Here is a 23,537-nt window from a genome sequence, read left to right as displayed (position 1 = left end):
ACCAATGTTTCATGTCTTTCTGTTCATAAATGCCTATCAGTTTGGTTTAGCAGAAATAGAAGAGCCAATAAGATGAACATAATTTGTTTCATCAGATGCACACTCCTAGTTGTGTATTGGAGGTTTGTTATCTTATTGGAAGAGATACCTAGAGACCCAAACTAACTCTGCAGCTTCAAGTCTAAGCAGATACAATCTAAGAAAACACACAAGATCTCATGTTGTCTTTAAGCTAAGCATGATGCAAGTTTGTTTGTGGTGGTGATTAAAGAGAGTGAGACTTGGCTCTTTTCTAGCATGATATTGACTTATTGCTATATTACTAAAAATACTTAGGTGCTGTAGAAGCATGCAGCATATGTAGACAGCCCACATCAAATGAGTCTAGTAACTTGATTGAAATAGTCCTTACCTTGGGAGTGGATCAATACACCAAAGTTTATCCAAAAAAACAGGAGAAGGGGACACTTCACGAATTCTAGGACATAAAGCTAGATGTGGAAACGGTGACTTCTATGGACTTATGGAGGTGACTCGTTTATTTTATAGCCAAAACTAACTTAAATGTCATATATCACATAAAATATCAGTTGCAGGCTATATGTATATGTTTCTGATTTTATCTTATTCTGCATTTGAGATTCTTTAAAAAGTCTTATGAAATTTTAAAAAGGAGATAAGATCAGTGCATGTTTGTACATGTTTAACGAACAAGCAGCACTTGGACAACTAGAAAATGGCAACTAATAAATTCTTACTTGTATCATGCTCAACTCTATCTTTAGTAAGGGTTTCCAATATTATAAAATTTAAACACTCACTTTTTTTCAATCTTTATTTCAAAATCTGAAATGAGTTAGAAGAGAGATTGAAGGAATGAAACTACAAATGACACTAGAAACATCTAGCATCCTACATATCACGCCATGTCCTTGAGTTTTAAAAATTTCCCCAATTTTTTTATCAACCAATGGAGGCAGATGCAGGTCCAATAATGCAAGAAATATGTTTCTGTCCAGGTAATAAGTTTAGTAATCAAATCCAATGACATATCATCTTGCCTAAGATATTGAAAGGCAAGATCACATTCACATTATAATTTGGATTTGGATCTCTCTCTATGCACAATCTTTAAAAATTTCAAATGTTAGAAGGGTACAAAATCTGATAATCTTCATCAAGTTTAACCACATCATATACCATCATCAATTATACCCCCTTCATATGCATTAAGTTAAAGCTCTCAAACACATATACCAAAGGGTTGTCTACCTTAGCCATAACAGAGAGAGAGAGTCATGAATGATGTTAAAATAAAATTTACCTTACTGAATCAATTCAAGCTTGAAGAAATCAGTAATTTTCGTCACATACTTTTAATCACTTCAAAGTAGTACTTGTAATGAATATCAAACAATACTCCATAAATTCTTTTCTGCGAAGGTTAAAAGGGCTAAGATACACATCCAAACCACAAATTGAAAACCTATTCTCATTTCAGTTTGTTACATTGGCAAAAGTAGCTGTTGTGCATGAGATCACCAATTTCAAAACAATAACAGGAGAAATAGTACAAGACACACATAGTTTGTATCCATCTAAAGCACCAAAACCAGTCACATAGGAATAAATTCCAACTACTAACAAGTAACTAACATATCAATCACTTAAATAAAAGTTCACAAACTGCAGAGCTCCTTGGGTATGAGGTTAATTCTGTTAAAATTTCAAGTGTTCTCCGATGATTTGGCGCAGTGCAAATTTTCATGGTACACAACGATGCTGAGTTTTGCATAACATACCTTGCAAATCTCTTCTGACATTCCACTCCTGTAAAATCTTTAAGAAAACACTTCCTATGATGTGAAGAAAAGCATTCAGGAACAAAGCACGGGTATGGCCAAACCTCGTCCTCACGATCAACAAGGTAAAAAACAACAGTCTGAAGCTTAGGGCAATGATTGAGCATATCAAGCACCAAACTCCAATAAAAAGAGTGGAGCTCCATGTAAATTAAATTGGGAAACACAGGAATGTCCCCATGGCACTGCAAAAGTTTTAAAGATAAATAATCACAAGTATTATATATATAAAGGAAACAAATTACAAACTAAAAACATTCTACACAAACCTGGTTTAAGAGAAGATGTTGCACATTGCGAAAAGCCTTCACAGGAATATGAAAATCACCATACATGAAAACCTCTGCTCTGACCAACTTGGGAAAACTTTTAACTTTTCCCTCAAATGAAGACTCATCCTCAAAATATATGTCATATATTTTCAAATCTTCAAGAACAGGACACCCATAAAGAAGTTTCATCAAATATTGAGGCTCTACAAACTCAACATTGTTCAAATGCAGTGTTTTGAGTGAGGGAAGGTCAACACAAGAAAAACCATCAAACTTCACATCACTCAGCTTGAAAAAAACAAGGGTTTTGCAGCTGAGAATACAACAAGGCACTTGTGGCTCCAAAAACTGGATTTCAAGATTCTCAACTTGGCGTTGTATTGCTGCATTTAACCGTAGCTTGACATCGGAATAGGGACATTCTTCCCCTACGACGAGTTTAAAGTTTTTGATGGGTTGATTCAAATCTCGTGAGAGAATGGCAGCGTACACGAAGTTGATGAAGTCAAAGTCCGATTTTGATTTGTTGCTATAGACATATCGACTGTGAACAAAATCTAGCGTAGGAACTGAAAGCCAGAGTGGCATCCACCTCTTTGAGAGAACACTGGTGGCAACAACTTCTTCAGTTGGAAGAAACGAGAGGATGTGACAAAGAACTTCATCTGGCAACTTGCTAATCCTATCAACCTTTGTTGCTCTTTTTTTGGAAGCCATTGTTGCTAATCGAAGCTCTGCGTTGATGCGTTTCAGTGACTATTTATTAAAAATAATTTTTTAAGAAATTACCCAATCAGATTTTTCAAAATTGATTACCTTTAAAATTCTGTCAATTATTATTTTTATATAGAAAGATCACATTTTAAAATTCAGTTACCTTATTATTTAAATCAGATATTTAACATTTTTATAATTTTTTTTGATGCGCTGGAAAATTACAACAAACGAAAGAAAAACTAAGGAACTGACAACGAGTCCTTCAACCGTAGGTACTCGATATCATGATCCGGGTTATCAATCACCCAAAACCCCGAGGAACTACTGCAAGCACCACGCTTTGCTAAAAGGTCCGCTACTGTATTGCTATCCCGATGTACACAGTTGATCTTCACTTCCCAATCATTCTGAAGCAGCAACAAGATTTGAGAGAGGACCAGAAACTCTGCATGGAATTGTATTGCTGCAGCATCCGCCAAAACTGTGACCAATTCAGCGCAGTCCACATACATAACTCGACGGAATCCCTTCACCCATGCTAGCTTGAGCACGTCCCATAAAGCCATAGCTTCAGCTTTGAAGGCGCTGCCATCCGCTCCACTCACAAAGCAACCTCCCAGCCAGCGGCCATTGTGGTCACGAATCACTCCACCACCACCATACCTGTTTTCCAGCTCCATAAAGCTTCCATCTGAATTACATTTGACCATATCAAGCGGCGGTGACAGCCATGGATGGCCCAACAACAAACTCGTAGACAAAGCACCTCGAGCCCAGTCATCATGGTCTTGGGTTATTTTGCGCCAAGCTACTTCAAAGTTCCATTTATTCTGGTCCAGAATCCAATTACACCTCCACTTCCAAGCTCCCCACAAACCTGTCAGGAACTCCAAACCAAGCAGGCTACGAGAAAGGGAGGAGACCCACACAATCAGATTAGAACAGCGAAAATTTCTCCAATTCACAACACCCATACGCTGCCACAAGGCCCAAGACTGGGGGCAATCCCTGAGGCAATGCAATCCATCTTCAGCTGCATTGGAACATCTCTCACAGGTTGCATCTATCGCCAAATGGCACCGCACCCTACGCTCATTCACCTTGATGGCGTTGTGCATGATTAGCCAAACGAACATTCTCACCTTTTCCGGAATTTTGAGCTTCCAAACCCAACTTGGTTTTCGATCATCCATTGGATTATGCTTCAGGCTACTGAGCCACTCATAAGCATCATGTACTAAATACATACCTGTTGTTCCATTGTTCCACACCCACGCATCAACTCGAGCTTCATGGAGATCCGGTTTCACCGCCAGTAGCTTGAGTCGCATAGACATGGGCAACATCGTTGACAGCCGAGCCAATAACCATTGGTCCTCCTGAATTAAATCCTTGAGCTTTAAATTGAGATCAGATATGTGTACTAATGGGGAGCAATCGGACCTGACCCACACCAGTCCTCATACCAAACAGATGTGTTTCCATTCCCTAACCGAAAGACAACTCGTTTTCCAATTTGGTCCCTGGCGCGAAGGAGGCCTTTCCAAAGTGGTGAGTCCCGTTGCTTCGCCTGAACCGTCAGAACCGAAGAGTCCCATACATATTTATGGTGAAGAACCTCAACCCACAATTTATTGGGTTTTTGCACCATTTGGCAAACTGCCTTGCCCAGTAAAGCAGTTTTGAACACATTCATATCTTTTATTCCAAGCCTCCACAATCCTTGTGCCTAGTGATAATATCTCACTTCACCACGTGCCACCCACGGTTCCCATTTTTATAATTAGTTGGAAGAGTTTTTATTAGTTGGAAGAGTTTTTAAAATGCGGTTTAGTATTAAAAACCCTATCACTTAAATTTTATATGAAGAAATATTATATATTTAAAATTAAGTTATTTTTTAAATCACTCATATATTTAAAATTCTTATAATCAGTTTGAAGAGTAAAAAAAAAACTTAACCTCTCAAGTATTTAATACCGAGTTATTAATTAAAAAAAATCAATTAATTTCTTGCAAATGATGTTCTTCAGTGAATCAGAGATATGGTGTTCAAGTTCTTGCGGGTGCAATTCTTACATGTTGATCGTGAGAAGAATAATACAGCAGATTATCCATAGCTCAAAAACAGATTTGGAGTCGACCCCCTTCGTTGGTGTATGCATCTTTGTATGTGGACATTGTTAGCTAGTTTTGGTTTTTATTTGTTAATTTCCCTCTTGTAACTAAAAGTAATAATATATAGAGACAAAAGGAAATATAAACACATTAGAGACTAGTAGACTACATTACACGCAACAAAAAATAATTAAATAATCACCTATGTGATGCGTCCGAAGAAAAGAAGAAATCATGAGATGCAATCACAACACTAAAATATCAATTGTAGAGCACTGAAAAAATCAAAATAAAGGAGAAGATGCAGCGCAAGAAAACCTTGAAGATTTAAACGAGATTGTAGCCTTAGGTATAAACCTGTAATAAATGAGAGGAAACTTTGATTTAATCATGAGAGAGAAATGAAAGAGGAAAAATATTTCCCATAGTGCACCTCATAAGAATCGAATTTTAACGCATAAGCAGTGGCTACGACGGTGGAGCTCGTGATGATCTTGGACGTAACACATGTGGTCGTCGAGACAGGTTCTATGGAGGTTGTGTGCTTGTTAAACTCTCAGGACACAAGGTCACACCAGTACGAGTAAGTAGTTACGAGTATCCTCCATCTTCAGGCAGCTCATGGGGCTATCGCTTTCCAGCATACGCCACGGGCCTCCAACTCATTGGCAGACTACTTGGCCAGGATTGGCTTTGATCTCCAGTACGGTACCCACTGTTTCGATAGTCCCTTTGGTGAATGTCATTCTCTTCTCGCAAGGGATATTGGTTCTAGGTCTAGCTTAGTTGTTGTCTCGGGTTAGCCTTTGTGCGTGAGCTTCTCCCCTCCCTGTAACAAAATAAAAGAATCAAATTTTCGATATATGAATTTAAACATGTACTTTTCATTATTGCCACCGACACCCATGATTTATTTTAAATAAACCAATATTTGATATTGAGATTTTTAAACAGTTTTTATTTTTTACTTTACGCAAGTATCTTATTTATTGACTTTTGCATTAGATTTGATTATTCTTATTAAAATTATTATTTGTATGAATTGAAAAAATATTATAATTTTTTACCTATTAAAGGTTAAAACTTAAAAGTAATACACCTAACTAGGGTCAGGGTGATCTCGGTTGTATAAAGTGACCGTTTGAATTAGGTTGAGAGTTTGCATTTTAGGAGCCACATTCTTAGGAAGATCTTGGACCTTCATCACATTAAGGTCAGAATTGCGATAACAACTTAATAAAAAAAAACTTGTACTAAAACATACGTGACATATTTGTATAAAATTTAGAGTTTAATTTCTATGCACTGACGGTGTAAAGTTTTTTTACACCGTCAACCAATCAAATTTTAAGGATGTGAGAAAATTTCTCATTTTATTTAATTTCATTAATTGACGTGACACATCCTTGAAATCTAATTGACGGTGTAAAAAAACTTTACACCGTCGGTGCATCAAACTTTTTCTCTAAAAAGGAAGTTATGTTTGTAATGGTAATCAATCAATTTTAATTTTTACCATGTATATTTCTTTCCTGATTGATGAGTCGGTGAGGAGGTAATTTAAGACAACATTAAATGATAATTTCGGTGTAGTTTTATTTCGATTCAGCTGGAATAAAAAAAAAAATTGTGGAATAATATTTTTTGTTGTGGAGAAAAACTGAATGACTTGAAGGGGACACCTTACATTAGTCATGGGAATAAAAACCATACTCATATAATAATAATAGATGCCTCATTGGTTAATCCATGCGTTAAGTTAATCTAATTCGAGATTAAATATTTTGTTTGCTTGGACTATGGAGTCTCTTTTTTCCATATCTTTCTTGAAAGTGTTGATCACCTTACTAATCTTCATGATTTAGACCAGATCCCTACCTCCCAAATAAATTCCCTTTAGGATAATAGTGTAGGGATCTCTTTCTCCATATTGGTGACTTATAATGAAAATAAACCTCCAACTTGGCAAATTATAAGACATGTGCTCCACTCATCCTTTACACTAGAGTTACATTTTGTTAATAAAAAAATTCTAATAGAAAAAATGAAATCGAGATTGAAAAAACAAAAATCAATCACTATTGCTCTGACAAATAAAAGAGAAGCAAATTGACCTGAGCAATATAGAAAGTAGAAAGTGGATAAAAGAAAAAAAAATATTATATAAAATAAACAGAATAAAAAAATAAAAAGTAGAAAAACTGTTTTTGTCTCTTTTTGACAGCGCAAATGTGGACGACAAACAGATGGAATCAGGTGACCCGTCGTCCCACGTATCTATTTATTTATTTATCTGAAATTAATTTTAAATAAAAATTAATTTTTATGAACCGACGGCGTAAAAACGGTCATTCAATCACAAGATCTTATTTCCTATTTTAAATATTATTTACTTCAAAATTAATTATGAGCTGCAAAATAAGAAGAATATAATTGAATGATTGTGTAAAACTTATTTACATCATTAATGCATAGATATTAATCTCTTTTAAATATGTAAAAAGAAAATAACACATAAAAAAATAAATAGTAACAAATAAAATCCAGATTTTGATTGAAAATAAAAAGACAGCCTCAAAAAGAAAAAACAATGTCTCTTCCTATAATCTGATACAACAAGGTTTTCTCTGTTCTCATTCTTCTCTTTCACCTTCTCTCTCTTCTTTCTCTCTCTTCGCACCAAACCAGACCCACTTCCTCCGTTCATCTCCAACCTTTGTGATTTGTGGAGCTGCTTTTGTCTCTTCCTTTCTGATCCAGCACAGAACCCTCTTCCTTTTGCTTCGTTAATCTGTTTTGCAATTTTTTTTTCTTTTTTTTCTTCTTGTGGTTCTTGGTTGTTTTCTTGTTTTCATGGGTCAATGAGGTCATTGTTTCTGGAAATTAGGGCTTCAGTTCATATGGTATGGGGGTGAATGGTTTGAGGTTTTTGGGGTGAAGGAATGTAGTTGGAGGTGATTCATCTGAATAAGGATTTCATCCCCATTTAGGGGATGTTATTAATTTCCTAAATTTGATTCATTTTGATTACCCTTTTTCCTTTTTTCTGATTTTCCTCAATTTACTGCTAATTTTTTTGGCTAGTTTGTGAAATCTCATTGAATTTGGGAGGTTTTTAGAAAAAAAAAATAAGTTGGGGGTTTTGGGATCCTCCACAATCATAATCATAATCTTGTGCTGAATTGGGCACAAATCCGGGTGGAAAAGGCCATTGCAGCTTCTAGCTGTTAGTGTGATCGAAGATCATTTTATGATGGATCATGTGATTGGTGGCAAGTTTAAACTGGGAAGAAAAATTGGGAGTGGATCTTTTGGGGAACTCTATTTGGGTATGCTTCTGTTTGTTTCCTTAATTTGTTTAAAACAATTGTTCTTTTTTTTTTCTTCTTTTGCTACATGGTATTGTATTGTTTTATATTTTTTGAACATGTTCTTTCTTTTTTAGGTGTTAATGTACAAACTGGAGAGGAGGTTGCTGTTAAGCTGGTATGTTAAATTCTTTCTTCAAGCTTTTGACCCCTTTTTATGTCTGTGTGGGCTTCAATTTTTCATTAAAAATTTTCATGAATTTCGAGATAAATTGACCCTTTTTGTTGTGGTTCTGAATATATTTATAGCATGTCATCTTAAATATATATAATGATACAATCACCTTGTTTTACTTTGTTATGTGTTTGTATGTGTGTGTTGTGCTCTATAAGGTCGTTTATTACTCTAAATGGTATCTATGGAGCCTAGATGCTCCAAACTTGCTAAAGTATCGATGTTGTACCAGGCTTGTTAATAGCGCGCCATAGCGGCGCAATAGCACTAAAGCGTAGCGCCCTGGGGGTTCACCGCTACTCCCCTATTCATTGCTATTGTCCGCTATTTGCGTCTATAGCGCTTGAAATAGTGTTTTTTGGGCTTGCCGCTATGCTACGCTATCCGCCATTAACAACCCTGGTACCTGTATCTTTTGCAGCTGCTGGATGCACACATTGGTTCATATTTTTAGAATACATTTTATGTGGGGTTATCCATTACTTTTTGCTGGTTTTTGAAAGAATATTTGTCACCAATATTAACTGCTCATGATATTCTATATTTTCCGAATTCCTAATCACCCTTTCTGTTCACCAAAATATTCAGGAACCTGTGAAAACCAGGCACCCACAGCTTCACTATGAGTCAAAGTTGTATATGCTTCTTCAAGGAGGAAGTAAGTCTGCACCCCTCTTTCCTTTAATATTTAGTGTACTATAAGTATTTCCTGACCTAATGCTAGAGGCTTCATGTTAGAAATGTTTCTTAATCATTGTTTCTTGACTCTGGAGTCTGAACTCTGGAGTATAATAACATGATTCATCAACTGAATCTTCTAATAATGAGATCACGAACCAATTGTCTCAAACCATGCTCTCAAAGCAAAGTGAAGAACTAAAGGAATGTTATAAAGTACTCAGCATGTTTCCTTGAGTAATCCAATATGATTTTCCTTCATGAAGCGGGGATTCCCCATCTCAAGTGGTTTGGAGTTGAGGGAGACTACAATGTCATGGTTATTGACCTTCTTGGACCAAGTCTGGAAGATTTATTCAATTATTGTAACCGGAAGTTCACATTGAAGACAGTGTTAATGCTTGCTGATCAATTAGTAAGTCGATGTGCCAACTATTGTTAAAGAAGTTACGTTAAATAGTGAAACTAATTACTCATCTGCTTCATGTTCTCATTTTCAGATTAACAGAGTTGAGTATATGCATTCAAGAGGTTTCCTTCACCGTGACATTAAGCCAGACAATTTTCTGATGGGCCTAGGACGTAAAGCAAATCAAGTATGTTATTGTTGAAGATTATGAATTTTTATTTATCTATTTTTTTATTCTCATATCTATTATAGAAACAATGTATGTCTTGTGAAGTTTGATGGAGAGTAACGTGAGAAACCTAAATGATGTATATATGATTATCATTGACCTGGCAAAGGATTATGATAGGAAGTGGGGTTAAAACTAGTATTGGTAGGGCCAATTTTGAGCATTTATCTTTTGACTATTGGTATTGGGTGTTCTTACTGAGCATATCTAGCAATTTGTCAAGATCTTGATCACCTAAGCTCGGGAGAGGGATGAAAAATTGTAAAGTGGAAGATCATGACACGGGTTGTAAGATCCCATGATAACGATATAAAGAAATACAAATATTTAGTTAAAATTAAATAGAAAAATCTTAAGACACATTATACTTCACAGCTCAAAATTAAAACATAATTAGTATTTTATAACAGAACCAAAATGTAAAAGAAAATAGATAAGTATGGGTCGGCCGGGGAGCTGCGACAAAACAGAGCATTGAGAGGGGGCTTAGTGGTTGAGATAAATCAGAACAAAAATATGAAGTAGGTAGAGGGAGAAGCGACAAACTTAAAATGTGTCTCTGAAAGCTTGAGGATAGAGATGAATTTGAGATGTTAGGGAGTGGACCTCTGAAAACTGCGAACAGAGTTGAGAAGTGCAAACTCCGTGTTGTCTGAGGGACTTTCCTGGGTAAGGTTTTGTGGAGCTCAGATCTTTCATACTGAGGAAGAAGCGAGAATCTCAGGACAGAGAGGTTCAATTAGGGTTCATTTTTGAACCTGTTAAGCTTAGGGTGTTTTACTAGTTAAGAAAGATAATTTGTTTTTTCAACTGGGTCGCAAAGTCCAACCTGGATATAAGCTCTATTGGGATTGTAACAGAGTTTTGAGCATAAGATTCTGAGAGGAAGATCGGTGATCCTGGTCCGATCCCACCAAGTTTCAATGTTGCTCGTGATTCAGATCAGAAACCATCAAGAATGTGCTGGTGATCGTGTGTATTTCAGGTGTTATTATTTGTATTGAAAGGTGTCTCTGAAGCTCAGAAAGCGATTTAGCATTGGGTAGTGAAGTGCCAACAAGAGCATAAGTGTTGTTGCGAATAGAGATGGTAATGTTGCGGTGGATGAGTGGACATACTCAAAAAGATAAGATAATGAATGCCTTTGAGATAAAGTATGAATAGCATCTATTTAAGAGAAGATGATAGAATCTTGTCAAAATGGTTATTCCATGTGGGGACTCTACTAGAACCCTGATAAAAAGAAGCGTTGTTAGGAACCTTGAAAGGAATTGGGTAAAAAAAAAGTTACTTTATCAATTTAATGGAATTGAGCTGAAATAGGGAAAAAGTGTTCTTTTCCAGGGGTTTCCCTTTTTACAACTGAACCACTTCACTTTTCCAAACTGACATATCTGAACGGTACCCCTGCCCTTACACCCCCTATTAATTTATCTAACTGATACGCTCTAATGGTCAAAACCCAAAACCAACTAATTTGTTTGTTTCTCCTTTATTCTTCCAAGAATAGTATCCTTATGTCCAAAGAGTTTATCAAATAGTAGATGGTCGAATAAATAGAGGTAGAAGTCCATGAAAAAAGAGAAGCCATCAAGACAAATCTAAATAGCCTTTTTGAAGTTTTGTTGTTGTTTTGGTTTGTGAAATTTTGAGGTGAGATAATGGTACTCCGGTCCAAGGCAGAGAAAACCTTTGGACTCAAAGAGCACTTTCAGAGGACTTATTTATCTCACCCCATGCACATGAGTGGGGCTGATACCTGCAACTTGTTAGATGCAACGCCGAGTCCTTGGGTTGAAGATTTGGTTTTTGATAGAATGTAATGGCATTATTTGATCTGTGGTGTTGGTTTTGTTTGTTACTTAGTTAGCTTTGATATAAAGAAAAAGGATTTGATCATTGAAACAGTTCTCATACATTAGGAAGCATCAAAATATACTTTTGGTTCAGTATTCCTCTTGCTTCTTCCTAGGCCTTCCTTTACAATCCCAAACAAATTTCATCACTGCATGTTGCTTATTTTCATATCACATCTATGTGGTTTTAGTTCATGATATATCATAATGCTGTTTACATTATGGTAGGGTGCATTTCTTCTTTAGTTCAGTTTTGTTCTATAATTCTGGGAAAAAATGTACTGTCCTTGGAAGCAAAATACTTCAAAGTTGGTGCTCAGTTTTGAGTGTTGACGTTTGCACATATTTTTGGAATGCTAGTTACCAGATATTTGCATCAGTTTGTTGAAATCAAGCACAATACTTGATTGTAGTTCAGAATGATTATTCCCTACTCTAGCTTCTTTGGGTCGTGGCATCCAGTACTAGAATATTAGAGGAGTAGCTTTGATGAGATGCTAAGACTATATTTCCTAAAGTAAACATGCTATGCCTTAAACTCACAGAAGGGTTAATATATGAAATTAAGATGACCGTCAACCTGAAGTTTGGAGTTTAGACCCTTTGATAGACTTAATTTTGTAGCCTCCTTGTGGGTCAAAGCAATCAGTTTATTTAGGGTAGGGGATATTTCTTTATCATCGTATATGCTTAGTTTGGGCAGCATTTTGAGCTGATATTCTTTTCTTTTTTCTTACATGGCTGTTATAGGAGCATGACTTGTTTGCCCATCTTTTACTTCCTGTCTATGTTAATACAATCTTACTCGTTTTCCCAACTAAAAAGAAGTTGGTTGATAGATTTTGATAAGAAATAACTGTAATTCAAATTTCAGGTGTACGCCATTGACTTTGGCCTTGCGAAAAAATATAGGGATCTTCAGACTCACAGACATATACCATACAGGTTGGTGTCGTCCTCTTTATTTCAGGAGGGTGCAATTAGGGATGTAAACTAGTTGTGCGAAGTTTAGGCTTGGCTTATGAAATAAATGGACTGCTGAAGCTTATCTCATTTATTTAAACGAGCCAAATTTAAAGCTTGAGCTTGCTTTTTTAGCTCTTTTATAGCTTAATTATTTATAGTTTTATGAAAGTTTTCTTAAACTGTTTTTTTTTAAGTTTATCAATACAGTGTTCAATATGCATTTTAATTTTTAACACTAGATGATAATGAATGAATGAGTTAATAATAATAGTAAACAAGCTATTTACGAGCCATCAATGTCAAGCTTGTAAAAAAGTTTTGTATTGGCTCATTTAAAGTCCAACATCGAGCTTTGGTTTGTTTGTTTAGTTCAATAGAAGAGACTGATGCCAATTAACGAGCCTAGCTCAAACAATTGACATCTAGTTCAGCTCATTTAAACCCTTAGGTGCAATATTTAGTTAAGCAACATCACTCAGGCAAACCAAATCTTGTATTGCCTTAATAATTGCACATATCTTTTTTTTTTTCCTTCTGTTTCTCTGCATTTGTATTACTTTCGTAGGCTATTATACATTTTTCTAGTGGGAATCCTTCACTGAAATGTAGGTACTATTAGTATACTTTCACATTAATAATATCAAACTCCCAATAATTATGGTGGAACAGTGTGTGATACCCATCCAAACCGAACTAAGGGCATTGAAACCCCTAGTTTGAAAATTGAAAGATATCCTCCTTGATCTCTATAATTTTTTTAAGTGATGTTTGTGTTCCTTGCATAGGGAAAACAAGAACCTTACAGGCACAGCACGCTATGCAAGTGTCAACACTCATCTTGGAATTGGTGAGTAATATTTTACGCAGGTTCATTCCTTTTTCTTTTTAAAAAAATATTTGAAGTGGTTTTTTGCATTATTAAAATTGAAGGTTTCTACGAAGTAATTGTATTTTATTTTGCTGGTAGAACAAAGCAGAAGGGATGATCTGGAATCTCTTGGTTATGTGCTCATGTATTTCCTAAGAGGAAGGTTTGATATTGCATCTACTTTACCCTGTGGAGGTTGGATGTTATTGCAATTTTTTTTCTCACTATTGGTTTTCTTTGTTTCATTTTTCTTTTTCAGTCTTCCCTGGCAAGGATTGAGGGCTGGCACCAAAAAACAGAAATATGATAAAATCAGTGAGACAAAGGTGTCAACTCCCATAGAGGTATTAACAGGATCTGTAAGGGTTTTTTGGTGAAATTGACACTAGATCTAGATTTGATACTTTAACTTAGGATAGGTATTCTGATGCCATGGAGGTTAAATAAGACAAGCCAAGCTTAAAAGCCAGCTCCATGATAGATTGCATGTCTCTTGTACATTAGAAAATTAGAGCTATGCCTAAGTCTAATTAGGGTGTGTTTGGGTAAACAGCTTAATATGCGCTTATCGCATATAATCGCTTATTCATAAGTTAATTTGAGAAACTTATTAAAATAAGATGAAAGTAAGTTATGAATAGGCATAAGCTAATATGAACATCTTATGAAAATAAGCTCAAATCAACTTATAAGTAGATCATAAGCTCTCCTAAACACCTGCATAAGCGTTTATGCTTTAAGATAAGCTCAAACAAGCTCTTCCAATTGGGGCCTTATTCTACCTATTCAATACCAAGATCAACTAAATGCTCTCAGATTGAGTTCACTTTTTAATTATGTACCCTATTCTCCATGCATTCGACCGCTGGCACTTGCATTACTTGTAAAATTTTCAATCTTCCTTACCCATTCTTGTCTCAGATCCGATCTTAATTTTACTGATCCTATTGAATTATATGTTCAATCTGTATGAACAGCTTCTCTGCAAATCATATCCCTCTGAGTTTGTATCATACTTCCACTATTGCCGATCATTGAGGTTTGAGGACAAGCCAGATTACTCATATTTAAAGAGACTTTTCCGAGATCTATTTATTCGAGAAGGTATGTTACCTGAATATCCAATTACAGTGCATTCAGTGAATTTTGATTGAAACTTTGTGTGTTTAGTGGTTGACTGGTTGTGAATTGATTGGAACACTGTTCATTCAGGCTATCAGTTTGACTATATTTTTGACTGGACTATGTTGAAGTATCCACAGATTAGTGGCAGCTCTAGAGGGCGGGTTAGTACTTAAATATCTTGTGTCTTCAGATTTTTCTATCTATTGTTGGTTGCTTACTGTAGTTGGTGTAAAAACAGCATGGATCTGGCAAGGCAGCTATGAATCCGGCTACACCTTTACAACGGCAAGAAAAGATCTCAGGTATGTTTTCTTTCAGATGAATAAGATTATGAAATTTGGTGTTCTGCTACTTCTTAATGAGTCTGACCTCGGTCACGGATTTTGAATTTAATACACGGCGTGCCAGAAAATAAGTATGATAGCTTGCAACTGTAGATATCTACCTTTTCATTGCTTTCATCAATAGTGGAACTAATTTACTTATCTCAAAATTGTTTTATATATCATAATTGGTCATGCAATTTCTTTCAGTTGGAAAAGAGATTCGGGAGAAATTCTCTGGTGCTGTGGAAGCCTTCTCCCGAAGGAACCACACAAGTGCTTCTCCTCATGTTGATCATGCCAGACATAGGACTTATGAGGATGTACCAGTGCACAAGGATTTGGTAATATTGTTTTTTCCAAAAATGAGAAAATGTTAATTTCCGTTTCATGTTTTGACTAATCAGTAATCACAAACATGTCACCTGTGACCTGTTTTTAATTATGTTTTCCTATTTTCAAATATTTGTACAAGAAATGGTGAAAACACCAAAATATTGTTTTCTTTTGTACAAATATTTGAAAACTGGAAAAAATTATTGGTAAAATAAGAAAAAATTTCTTCAAGCAAACAGAAAATGATCTGTGGAAATGTTGCATGCTGTATCTATCCGATGGATTGTTTATGGTTTGAACCACTATCATGGAAGTCAGAATTGATTCTGAGAAAAGAGAAGCTGATTCAAATGATATTATCTTATATCATTGATTTTCATTGAGTCTTGAGTGTTACTTTTTATTTGTTTATTCAATTATTCTTATGTCTAACATTACCTTATATTTGACAGCATTATACCCAGCACACATCCACACGGCATGCCAGCACTTCAAAAAGAGCCATGGTCTCATCAAACAAGCCACTTTCTTCAGGCGACTATACAGGCAGGCTAACCTCAGGTAGTAGCGGCCGTCCATCCAACACACATCACAGAATTCAAACTGGGTATGAGGCTAAACAAGCAACTTTAACTCGCAACGGGTCTATTAGAGGCACCCGTGATGATCCTCTGAGGAGCTTTGAGCACCTCAATATCAGGAAGTAATGATCAAGGGTGTGTCATTTTTATTATTATCTGTCGTTTCAAAAATTCTGACACACCTGAGATGCAACTAGATTGTCAAAAATTATGGAAGGAAACCAAAGAATCAAGTTCATGGATGTCACTGAATTACAATTGAGGTCATAATGGCATGACCTCCTGGTCATATTTTTGGACCAAGGTGGACTTTAATCTGCCCTCAGGAATGCTTCAAAAGATTTCTCAGCCTATGTAAACATGTTCTTAAATTGTGCCAGTGATATAACTCAAAGAAGAATATTTTCATATTAATTACTGTTCTAGATAAAATTTGAGTTGCAATGAATTTTGTGATTACCCCATGTTATTGTTTGTTGACATTGTTCATCCTTTTCGTATGACAAATGGATCATATAGTGCTGTAAGATGGAATGAAATCTTATAACACGTAAAATTTTAGCTCACATTAATATTTTTTGTTTGTTTGTTGTAGACGATAAAACTAGGTCTCCGTGAAAAATAAACCTGTTTACGGATATTTTTAAAATTTTACCCCATGTTATAGTTTACAAAATCATTTTGAACTCTGTAAAAAATAAAATGGTTAAATAATTGTCTTTATATAAATTCTAAGTTTCAATTTTGGACCCCCTTTTTCAGAACTTTGGTGTCAAGCATTTTTATTTATTTAAATAGTTTAAAAATAGTCCCTAACCTTAGGCTTTGTTACCACTATCTGCTATGATATAAAAAGTAAAATCATGTAATTATTTTCAAAAAAAAAGTGGTGCTGATGGTTTAAACACAAGACTTCAAGGGAGTTGAGGGAGAGTTTTCCTACTGAACGACGAAATAGTTTAGTGATTAATAACTTTTTTTAATAGTTTTATCTTAACTTCATATTGCATTTGATTTTTATTATAAATTTTTAATATACACCGAGTTAAGCATTTGAATCAGTGACTCACTGGTCCAACCAGTGGCTCATTAGCTCAGTACCCCCACCGAGTTGATGACCGAGCTGAATTTTAAAGCATTGGATGATACAATGGTTATGAAGGGAAGGGTTCCCGGTGATATCGTCAGCAACTTTTCAAGACTTACAAGAGTTGAGGTTAGTGACACGATTGTTTTGTAGCACATAGCATTTATTATTATTTATCAATTTATAGTTCCTTGAGATTGGCTTATGACAAATATATGTATAAAGTATATCGACATCCAAAAATGAGGAACACATTAGAGACATAAAGACTTGTGGCCGTTTCAAACCGTCACAATGCCCCTTCTTCTTTTTTTAAAATCTTTGCAGGTCATGGTTTCAAACCGCCACAAATTTAGTGTCTAAATGATTTCAGTCATTCTCTTACCTTATACTTGTGTACACTTTTCGATGTATAAATGATAGATAAGCAATGTTTTACTATTAAATGATAAAAACATTATCCTACATGTTTTACTATCTCGACATGTAGTGCGAACTTGCCATATTTTTTTCACTTTTACTTTTTTTCCATGACTTTTTTTTGGGGTAAGCATTTTCCATGACTTCTAAAGTAAAGGTATTCTTTAAAAGCACAAAAGTTCATACAGTACCGAAATTGACAATTATTGCATAAATGATAAAAAGAAATGAAAAACATTTTCAAAAGAATTTAGTTTGTAATACATATTTTCTTGCTCATAAAATACAAAAATTTGTGATCTTTGGCATTTTCATCCCTTAGATATTTAATTTTAAAATGATAAATTGAAAAAAATATAGGTAATTATTAAAATATGTTAACTACAAGTTTAAATAATACAAAAATTATAAAAAGTTTAAATTTAAATATTTTTCACATTAATCCAATAATATATATAATTAATATACATACACACACACACACACACACACACACACATATATATATATATATATATATATATATATATATATATATATATATCTTAAACAAAGCATATAACAACTACTCTGCGTTCTTTGTAATACATTAATAAAAAAAATACTATCAAACTAGTAAGTAATCCGTGCAATGCACGAGATTGCACGGATGTTTTTATTTTATTTTAAATATTTCATAATTATTTTAATTATTGTATAGCAATTAAATATTTTAATGTATTTTCAAATTGACACTGGGTAAGATAACATTTTAAAGTTTAGACTAATTAGTTTTATTACATTAAATTGATAAAATAAAAGAAAATGAATATCTAGATGTTTTTTTGAACAAGAATTTCTTAGATTAAATTTTGTGGATTGGTTCAAAAAAAATTGTGGATAAATTAATTCTTATATGGAATAAAGAAATAAAACTTTATTATAATTTGAAGTCAAAAAGATGGCCATGGATTAAATTTAGATAATAATATACGAATCATGGGGGATGGAGATTGAGTTCCTTTGCTTTCTCAAGTACAGACGCCAAGTCTGAATTTGATGTTACATTTGGACCACCTCTCTTAACATTGTTATTATTCAGTATGATGAAAGTCATGCCCAATATGGTTCCTTGGTCAAGGAAGGAAAACAGGAGGCTAACAAACTCCTCTAGGCTCTAGCTAAAACAGAACAAGAATATATGATGTTTAAATCAAGGAAAACCAGGCATCAATCGCATACACAGAAAAGAAACAACAAAGAAGATAAAAGAATTGGCAAAAATAAATTACTTAACATCAATAAAGCCTGAGCAAAATATCTGTCACCTCAAAACAACTTTGCACCTATAATAACACTAACAGTGATGACAAAATACTCTAACAGCAATAACACCAACAATGATCAATTAAAGTAGGTGATTGTTGTAACCATATATAACAATAACTCACATCTAAAACCATATTAGGATTAGGGCGGGAATTGAGTCGATATAGGTGAGAGACGAAGTTGAAGTTGAAGAAAAGAAGAGTGTGAGAGAATTGTAAATGTGAGACAATTGCAAGACACAACAAACCAAAGCAAAGACCAGTCTAATGAGAAGAGCATGAAAGACACGGGGTACGCGAATATGAGAAGGACAATTTTTTTATTGCAACAGGACTGACGTGACACCTTAAAAGAGCAAGTGTTAAAAGAGAGTATCTCGCTTTCAAGGGTGAGGTCTCAAAATTATTAGATAACCGGGTGGATATATAGTTACAACTTATCTTTTTCTATAACTTATTTTAAAAATAGAATAAAAAATTAAAAAGATGCCCGTGCACGGGCTACGGTACATGCTCATCGCATTGATCCCCAAACTGTAGTCTATATATAAAAATTTAATGCAGAATAAATTGAAAGTGTTGTACCAATTTATAATGGGAAAACTAATTAGATGAACATCTTATCAATAACAATTGCCTAGAATTTTGATTGTGAGTAACAATTGCGTAGAATTGATAGTTTTCTCTTTCTTTCAATTGTATACTAAAAAGATTTAAGAAAAGGAGCTAACCATATACAAAACCAAATGGCATTGTTATAGAGGATTGAAAAATTCCATTGTACTCTGGCGCTACTCATAAAATACTATGGTCGCAATAAGGATCTCAACTTTTGTCCATTTGTTCTGCACCTTCATTAATCTCGTTTCCTTTTTCATGTTTCAGGGTTGCTGTTTCTTCATTGCCCTCACTGGTTTCTTCCGGATTCTCATTATCTTTTTCCTGTTTCAGTGTTGCCATTTCTTCATTGCCCTCAGTGATTTCTTCCGGTTTCTTTTTGGCAGGCGGCCCCAGCAATGTTTTCTTGACCAGCTCTGCTAATTCTTCAACCATTTCATCTGGAAAACGGGACTCACATTCCTCTATGATCTGTGTAATAAAAGTTAGAATGACGATTACAGTGACACGAGGGTATCAACATAATATTGAAGAAGACATAGCACTCAAAATAAAATATATGATAATCAGTTTAAGTCACTCTAGAATGTAAAAGCGGGCATAGATAATAGCCCACATTGCTCCTGAAGAATGAAAATCTCTAAAGAGCTTATTCCAAGTTTAAATACACAAAAACTACTGCAAAATTTGCCGATAAATTATGAACAGGTCTACAGAAGTCATTATCCCCGATGCCCAAAACCAAAGCCAAAGCCTTTGTGTTTGAAGTGCAGGTTACATTTCTTGATATCTTTGAAGTTTGAAACGGCATATTATACAGTTGATTAAAGCATGTAAGCAAAATTCCTTAGTGGTTGCAAACTAGAGACCAACCTAAAAACTAGTAACAAATGCTCCTTCTTATATATGACCAGTGGTCTTAATCACAAATGAATTGTGAAATACAGTCGTGGAAATCATTTCTCAGTAGTATTGAGTAGTAAAATCCAAGGATTAACATGGGTGATAAGATATCACATCATGAGGCCAAGGAATCAATGTTGTTTCAGATTACAAATGGATGCAAGGAGCCCATGCAGCATAACTTGTTAAGTGCTTTTATAACAGAAAATCAAAGGATATTTTGATTGTCGCTCACATATAAACCACTAATTAGAAACCATAAACTTTTTAGGGTCATAGACTGCTTGTCTGAATGTAATCAAGTTTTTAAAATCAAATTTAGAAGTCGATGTTTAATTCAAAAAATGAGAGTAAATCTCATGTAATTTGCTTAATTATTCTTTTGACCTAGTTAGAAACAAGTTAGCTTCAGTTAGTAACAGAATCAAATATCTGCAATAACCTTCATATACAGGCCCGTATGAAATAAGTTGAACAGAAATCACACCTAGTTTCTTCTTCGCACTCTTTTTTATTCTCTCGTTTCTCTCTTTTCTCCCTAGATTCTCAATTTCTCAGAGTTGAGATACCCCACGGTATAAGAGCTATACCGTTCTGACCCTTTAATAACAAACAGATTTGACCTTAGGTGTCTCCACTCCAAATCATAGCCCAAACCTTCTCCAATGCAGTTTTAAGCTGGATGGGAACTTTCTACTATGGGAGCAACAGGTTATAGGACTGATGAGAAGACACAAATCGCAGCAATAAATTACACCATTGAGAAGAAGACCACCTGAATTTTCGAATGAGGAAGATGAAGTGCTCGGTAGAGTCAATGAAGAGTATACAAACTGTGAGCAACAAATCAGCCTCTGCTCTCCTGATTGCTAGCATCAATGTCATAAGAGTCTCACAACAAGAATGTTTGGTTGTAACTATTCATTTCAGACCTGGAATAAATTTGAGGTGTATACTTTGTTTCTCAAACTCGAGCAAAAGTGAAGCCACTAAAATTACACCTAAATCGTTGATATGCTAGCTGCTGTATGATCTCTAATAATCCAGCAGAACACATTGAGGTGGTTCTTGATGCACTACCTGATGAGTATGATCTGTTTAATGTCACAAAATAAACCCTATTCTATTGCTGGGATCGAAGCTTTGTTGATTGCCCAAGAAGAGCAAATAGAAAAACATAAGAATACCAATGCATTTTCAATGTAAGCTATTGCAAACTTAGTTCAACTACAGCAGTTCAATAGAGGCCATGGAAGATACTCCAACAAATGAGGCAGATCTACAATTGGAAATTCTAGAGGAAGAGGCAACAAGCCTCAATGTCATCCTCTCCCAATTCCCAGTAACAGCACTAATGATAAGGTAAAGTCTCTCCCTGAACTTTCATTGATTTATAAAATCTCTCTCACTCTCTAACTACCTAAACTAACCAACTAAGCTATTACGTAACCAACTAACTATGCTATTAGGCCTGGTATATGGATTGAGGTATAACTAGTTACTTGATTTTTTTTTCTCCACCTTCAAAGTTATTAGAAAAGCAGGTTTCCAAACTTGTTCCTACCTAAAACAGTTGCTTATATATAACCAAATTATATTTTGGTAAAACCACAGCTGTGTAAATATTTTAGTCATTAAAAAGCATGAATTACACTAAGTTTGAATTATGGTAGTAGCATATAACTTGACAAGTCATTTCCTCACTAGTTGGAAAAAGGATTTCATCGTTTTTGTCATCTTACAAAAGTAGGAGTTATGTTATAATACCTATTCATTCTCACAAAATTTGTATTGTTTATATGTTACTGCTAACACGTGTACAACACAACTTCAAACCCAATAATTCAAAGCTAAAGACAAATAACAGAGAAAACACATTGCAGATAATGTGAGTAAAACTAAAAGCAATACAGAACTGAGGTAACTTCTAGCTGAATACTCAACTGTCAAATAAATGAAAAACTCAAACAAAATTTTGATACTTACCGGGAATAGTTCAACAGCAGCAGCTGGCCTAGTGTTTATCATGTTCAGAATCTCAGCTGGTGCAAGGTCATGCAGTTTAATCTTTCTCAAGAACTCATCCGTGTTCACCCTTGTTTGAATAGATGCAGCAGTATTAACCAAGTAATCATAAACCTGTTAGAGAATATGCAACACAGTCATCAACAAATAAACCAACCTATTATCAAAAACTTAAATTTCACCACAAAATAGGTTATATACTTATATATCATTAACAAACCTAACCTTGTATTCAGATTGTGTTACTTTGGCAATAACTCTTGTTGGATCTTTCGAAGCTCCTTTTGCTCGTAAGAAATCAAGGACCTCAAAATTCGTGAGCACGCCGGCATTGGCCTCTAAGCTATGACAAAATTACTAAACATCAATCAAACATGTTCCAAAACAGAGAGACAAAGAATCTTACAAATGTGTATGTATGAATTAATGTTGGAAACCAAAAAGAATAGGCAGGGAGGCATACATTTTCATCTTGAAGAAACCAGAGACTGCTGCAATAGCAGTAACAATGACAAGAAAGTCTCTGCTTCAATTCTACAACAAAGGCAAATACATGAGTAGAGTAACAATTGCAGAATTCAAAATTCAATTTTCAGTGAGATTGAGAATCAGAGGTATTAGGCAAGGTTCTAAATATCGGAACGATATGTTGCGGTAACGGCGAGGAACGTTACCGATACGGAACGATTTCTCGGTGCTATGCAGAAACAGAGGCGTTACAGAGCCTTGTAACGCCGTTACTGCCGTGACTTATTCTTTTCAGAATCAATTTTAGAGAGAATCAGAGGAGAATCAAAGGAGAATTGGAGAATCTTGTACCAAATTTCAGCTTTTTCTTAGATTCAACTCAGAAACCTCTATCTTCCCTTCTTCATGTGTTCTCTTCCTCTGAGACTTTGACCGTGAGAAGTGAGAACTGAGATGAGTTCGTCAGTTCGTCACTTCTGTCTCTTCTTCACCCTTCAAGTTCAATCTCTTCAGATCTGTTGTTGTCTTCTCTCTGGCTTTTGGGTTTTTGTTGATCGTGTTTTGGAATGGGAGGAGAGTGGAAAGATTATGATTTTTTTCTCTTAAAAAAAGTGGGGTCAGTTTTGTTATTTATTTTATCATATTTTGATTTTCTGATTTCCCTAAAATTATGGCCATGATTTAGTTTTTCCCTTCCCTGGAATTGATTCTGAATTAATTTGTTTAATTGTTTAAAAGGGTGTTGGTTTGGGCTCATAACAGATTCGTTGAATGGATTATATGGATTTAAAAAAAAAAACTGAAATGGGTTATATTATATGTAGTT

General features: G+C 34.9%; 3 protein-coding genes across 4 annotated transcripts; 1 reads left to right on the top strand and 2 right to left on the bottom strand.

Annotated features, from left to right (window-relative positions):
- Nucleotides 1-1,663: 1,663 nt before the first annotated feature.
- On the bottom strand, nucleotides 1,664-2,851 carry LOC130719542 (F-box/FBD/LRR-repeat protein At4g26340-like). The gene is made up of 2 exons (XM_057570162.1): nucleotides 2,132-2,851; nucleotides 1,664-2,047 (listed from the first exon to the last, which is right to left on the bottom strand). The coding sequence occupies exons 1-2, from the start codon at nucleotides 2,849-2,851 to the stop codon at nucleotides 1,664-1,666; spliced, it is 1,104 nt and encodes a 367-aa protein (XP_057426145.1).
- A 4,720-nt stretch (nucleotides 2,852-7,571) lies between these two features.
- LOC130717188 (casein kinase 1-like protein 10) lies at nucleotides 7,572-16,347 on the top strand. Its single transcript, XM_057567325.1, has 14 exons — nucleotides 7,572-8,298; nucleotides 8,415-8,455; nucleotides 9,101-9,170; nucleotides 9,457-9,605; nucleotides 9,691-9,786; nucleotides 12,559-12,629; nucleotides 13,436-13,497; nucleotides 13,618-13,681; nucleotides 13,778-13,862; nucleotides 14,496-14,622; nucleotides 14,731-14,804; nucleotides 14,882-14,945; nucleotides 15,177-15,310; nucleotides 15,755-16,347. Exons 1-14 carry the CDS (start codon nucleotides 8,220-8,222, stop codon nucleotides 16,007-16,009), a joined length of 1,371 nt encoding a protein of 456 aa, XP_057423308.1. The 5' UTR covers nucleotides 7,572-8,219; the 3' UTR covers nucleotides 16,010-16,347.
- A 2,916-nt stretch (nucleotides 16,348-19,263) lies between these two features.
- Nucleotides 19,264-23,303, bottom strand: LOC130718497 (uncharacterized). 2 transcript variants are annotated; one of them, XM_057569098.1, is made up of 5 exons: nucleotides 22,918-23,303; nucleotides 22,707-22,777; nucleotides 22,469-22,586; nucleotides 22,205-22,357; nucleotides 19,264-19,786 (listed from the first exon to the last, which is right to left on the bottom strand). In XM_057569098.1, the coding sequence occupies exons 2-5, from the start codon at nucleotides 22,712-22,714 to the stop codon at nucleotides 19,523-19,525; spliced, it is 543 nt and encodes a 180-aa protein (XP_057425081.1). In that variant the 5' UTR covers nucleotides 22,715-22,777; nucleotides 22,918-23,303; the 3' UTR covers nucleotides 19,264-19,522. The 2 variants fall into 2 exon arrangements, with proteins under 2 accessions (XP_057425081.1, XP_057425080.1); XM_057569097.1 differs by having other exon boundaries at nucleotides 23,063-23,303.
- Nucleotides 23,304-23,537: the final 234 nt, after the last annotated feature.

This window comes from Lotus japonicus, chromosome 5 (genome assembly GCF_012489685.1).
Source record: "Lotus japonicus ecotype B-129 chromosome 5, LjGifu_v1.2".
NCBI lineage: Eukaryota > Viridiplantae > Streptophyta > Magnoliopsida > Fabales > Fabaceae > Lotus > Lotus japonicus.
The sequence above is the reverse complement of the archived record's forward strand: the minus strand, read 5'-3'. Positions and strand labels throughout refer to the sequence as shown.

What these genes read in the sequence shown, in the direction of transcription:
- LOC130719542 (XM_057570162.1), bottom strand. Translation starts at nt 2,851, where the DNA reads ATGGCTTCCAAAAAAAGAGCAACAAAGGTTGATAGGATTAGCAAGTTG. An exon ending in AACATCTTCTCTTAAACCAG is followed by an intron (nt 2,048 to 2,131) that starts GTTTGTGTAGAA and finishes AAACTTTTGCAG; the next exon opens with TGCCATGGGGACATTCCTGT.
- LOC130717188 (XM_057567325.1), top strand. Translation starts at nt 8,220, where the DNA reads ATGATGGATCATGTGATTGGTGGCAAGTTTAAACTGGGAAGAAAAATT. An exon ending in TAATGCTTGCTGATCAATTA is followed by an intron (nt 9,606 to 9,690) that starts GTAAGTCGATGT and finishes TCTCATTTTCAG; the next exon opens with ATTAACAGAGTTGAGTATAT. An exon ending in CAACACTCATCTTGGAATTG is followed by an intron (nt 13,498 to 13,617) that starts GTGAGTAATATT and finishes TTTTGCTGGTAG; the next exon opens with AACAAAGCAGAAGGGATGAT.
- LOC130718497 (XM_057569098.1), bottom strand. An exon ending in TAACACAATCTGAATACAAG is followed by an intron (nt 22,358 to 22,468) that starts GTTAGGTTTGTT and finishes ATTCTCTAACAG; the next exon opens with GTTTATGATTACTTGGTTAA. An exon ending in CTGCTGTTGAACTATTCCCG is followed by an intron (nt 19,787 to 22,204) that starts GTAAGTATCAAA and finishes TTTATTACACAG; the next exon opens with ATCATAGAGGAATGTGAGTC.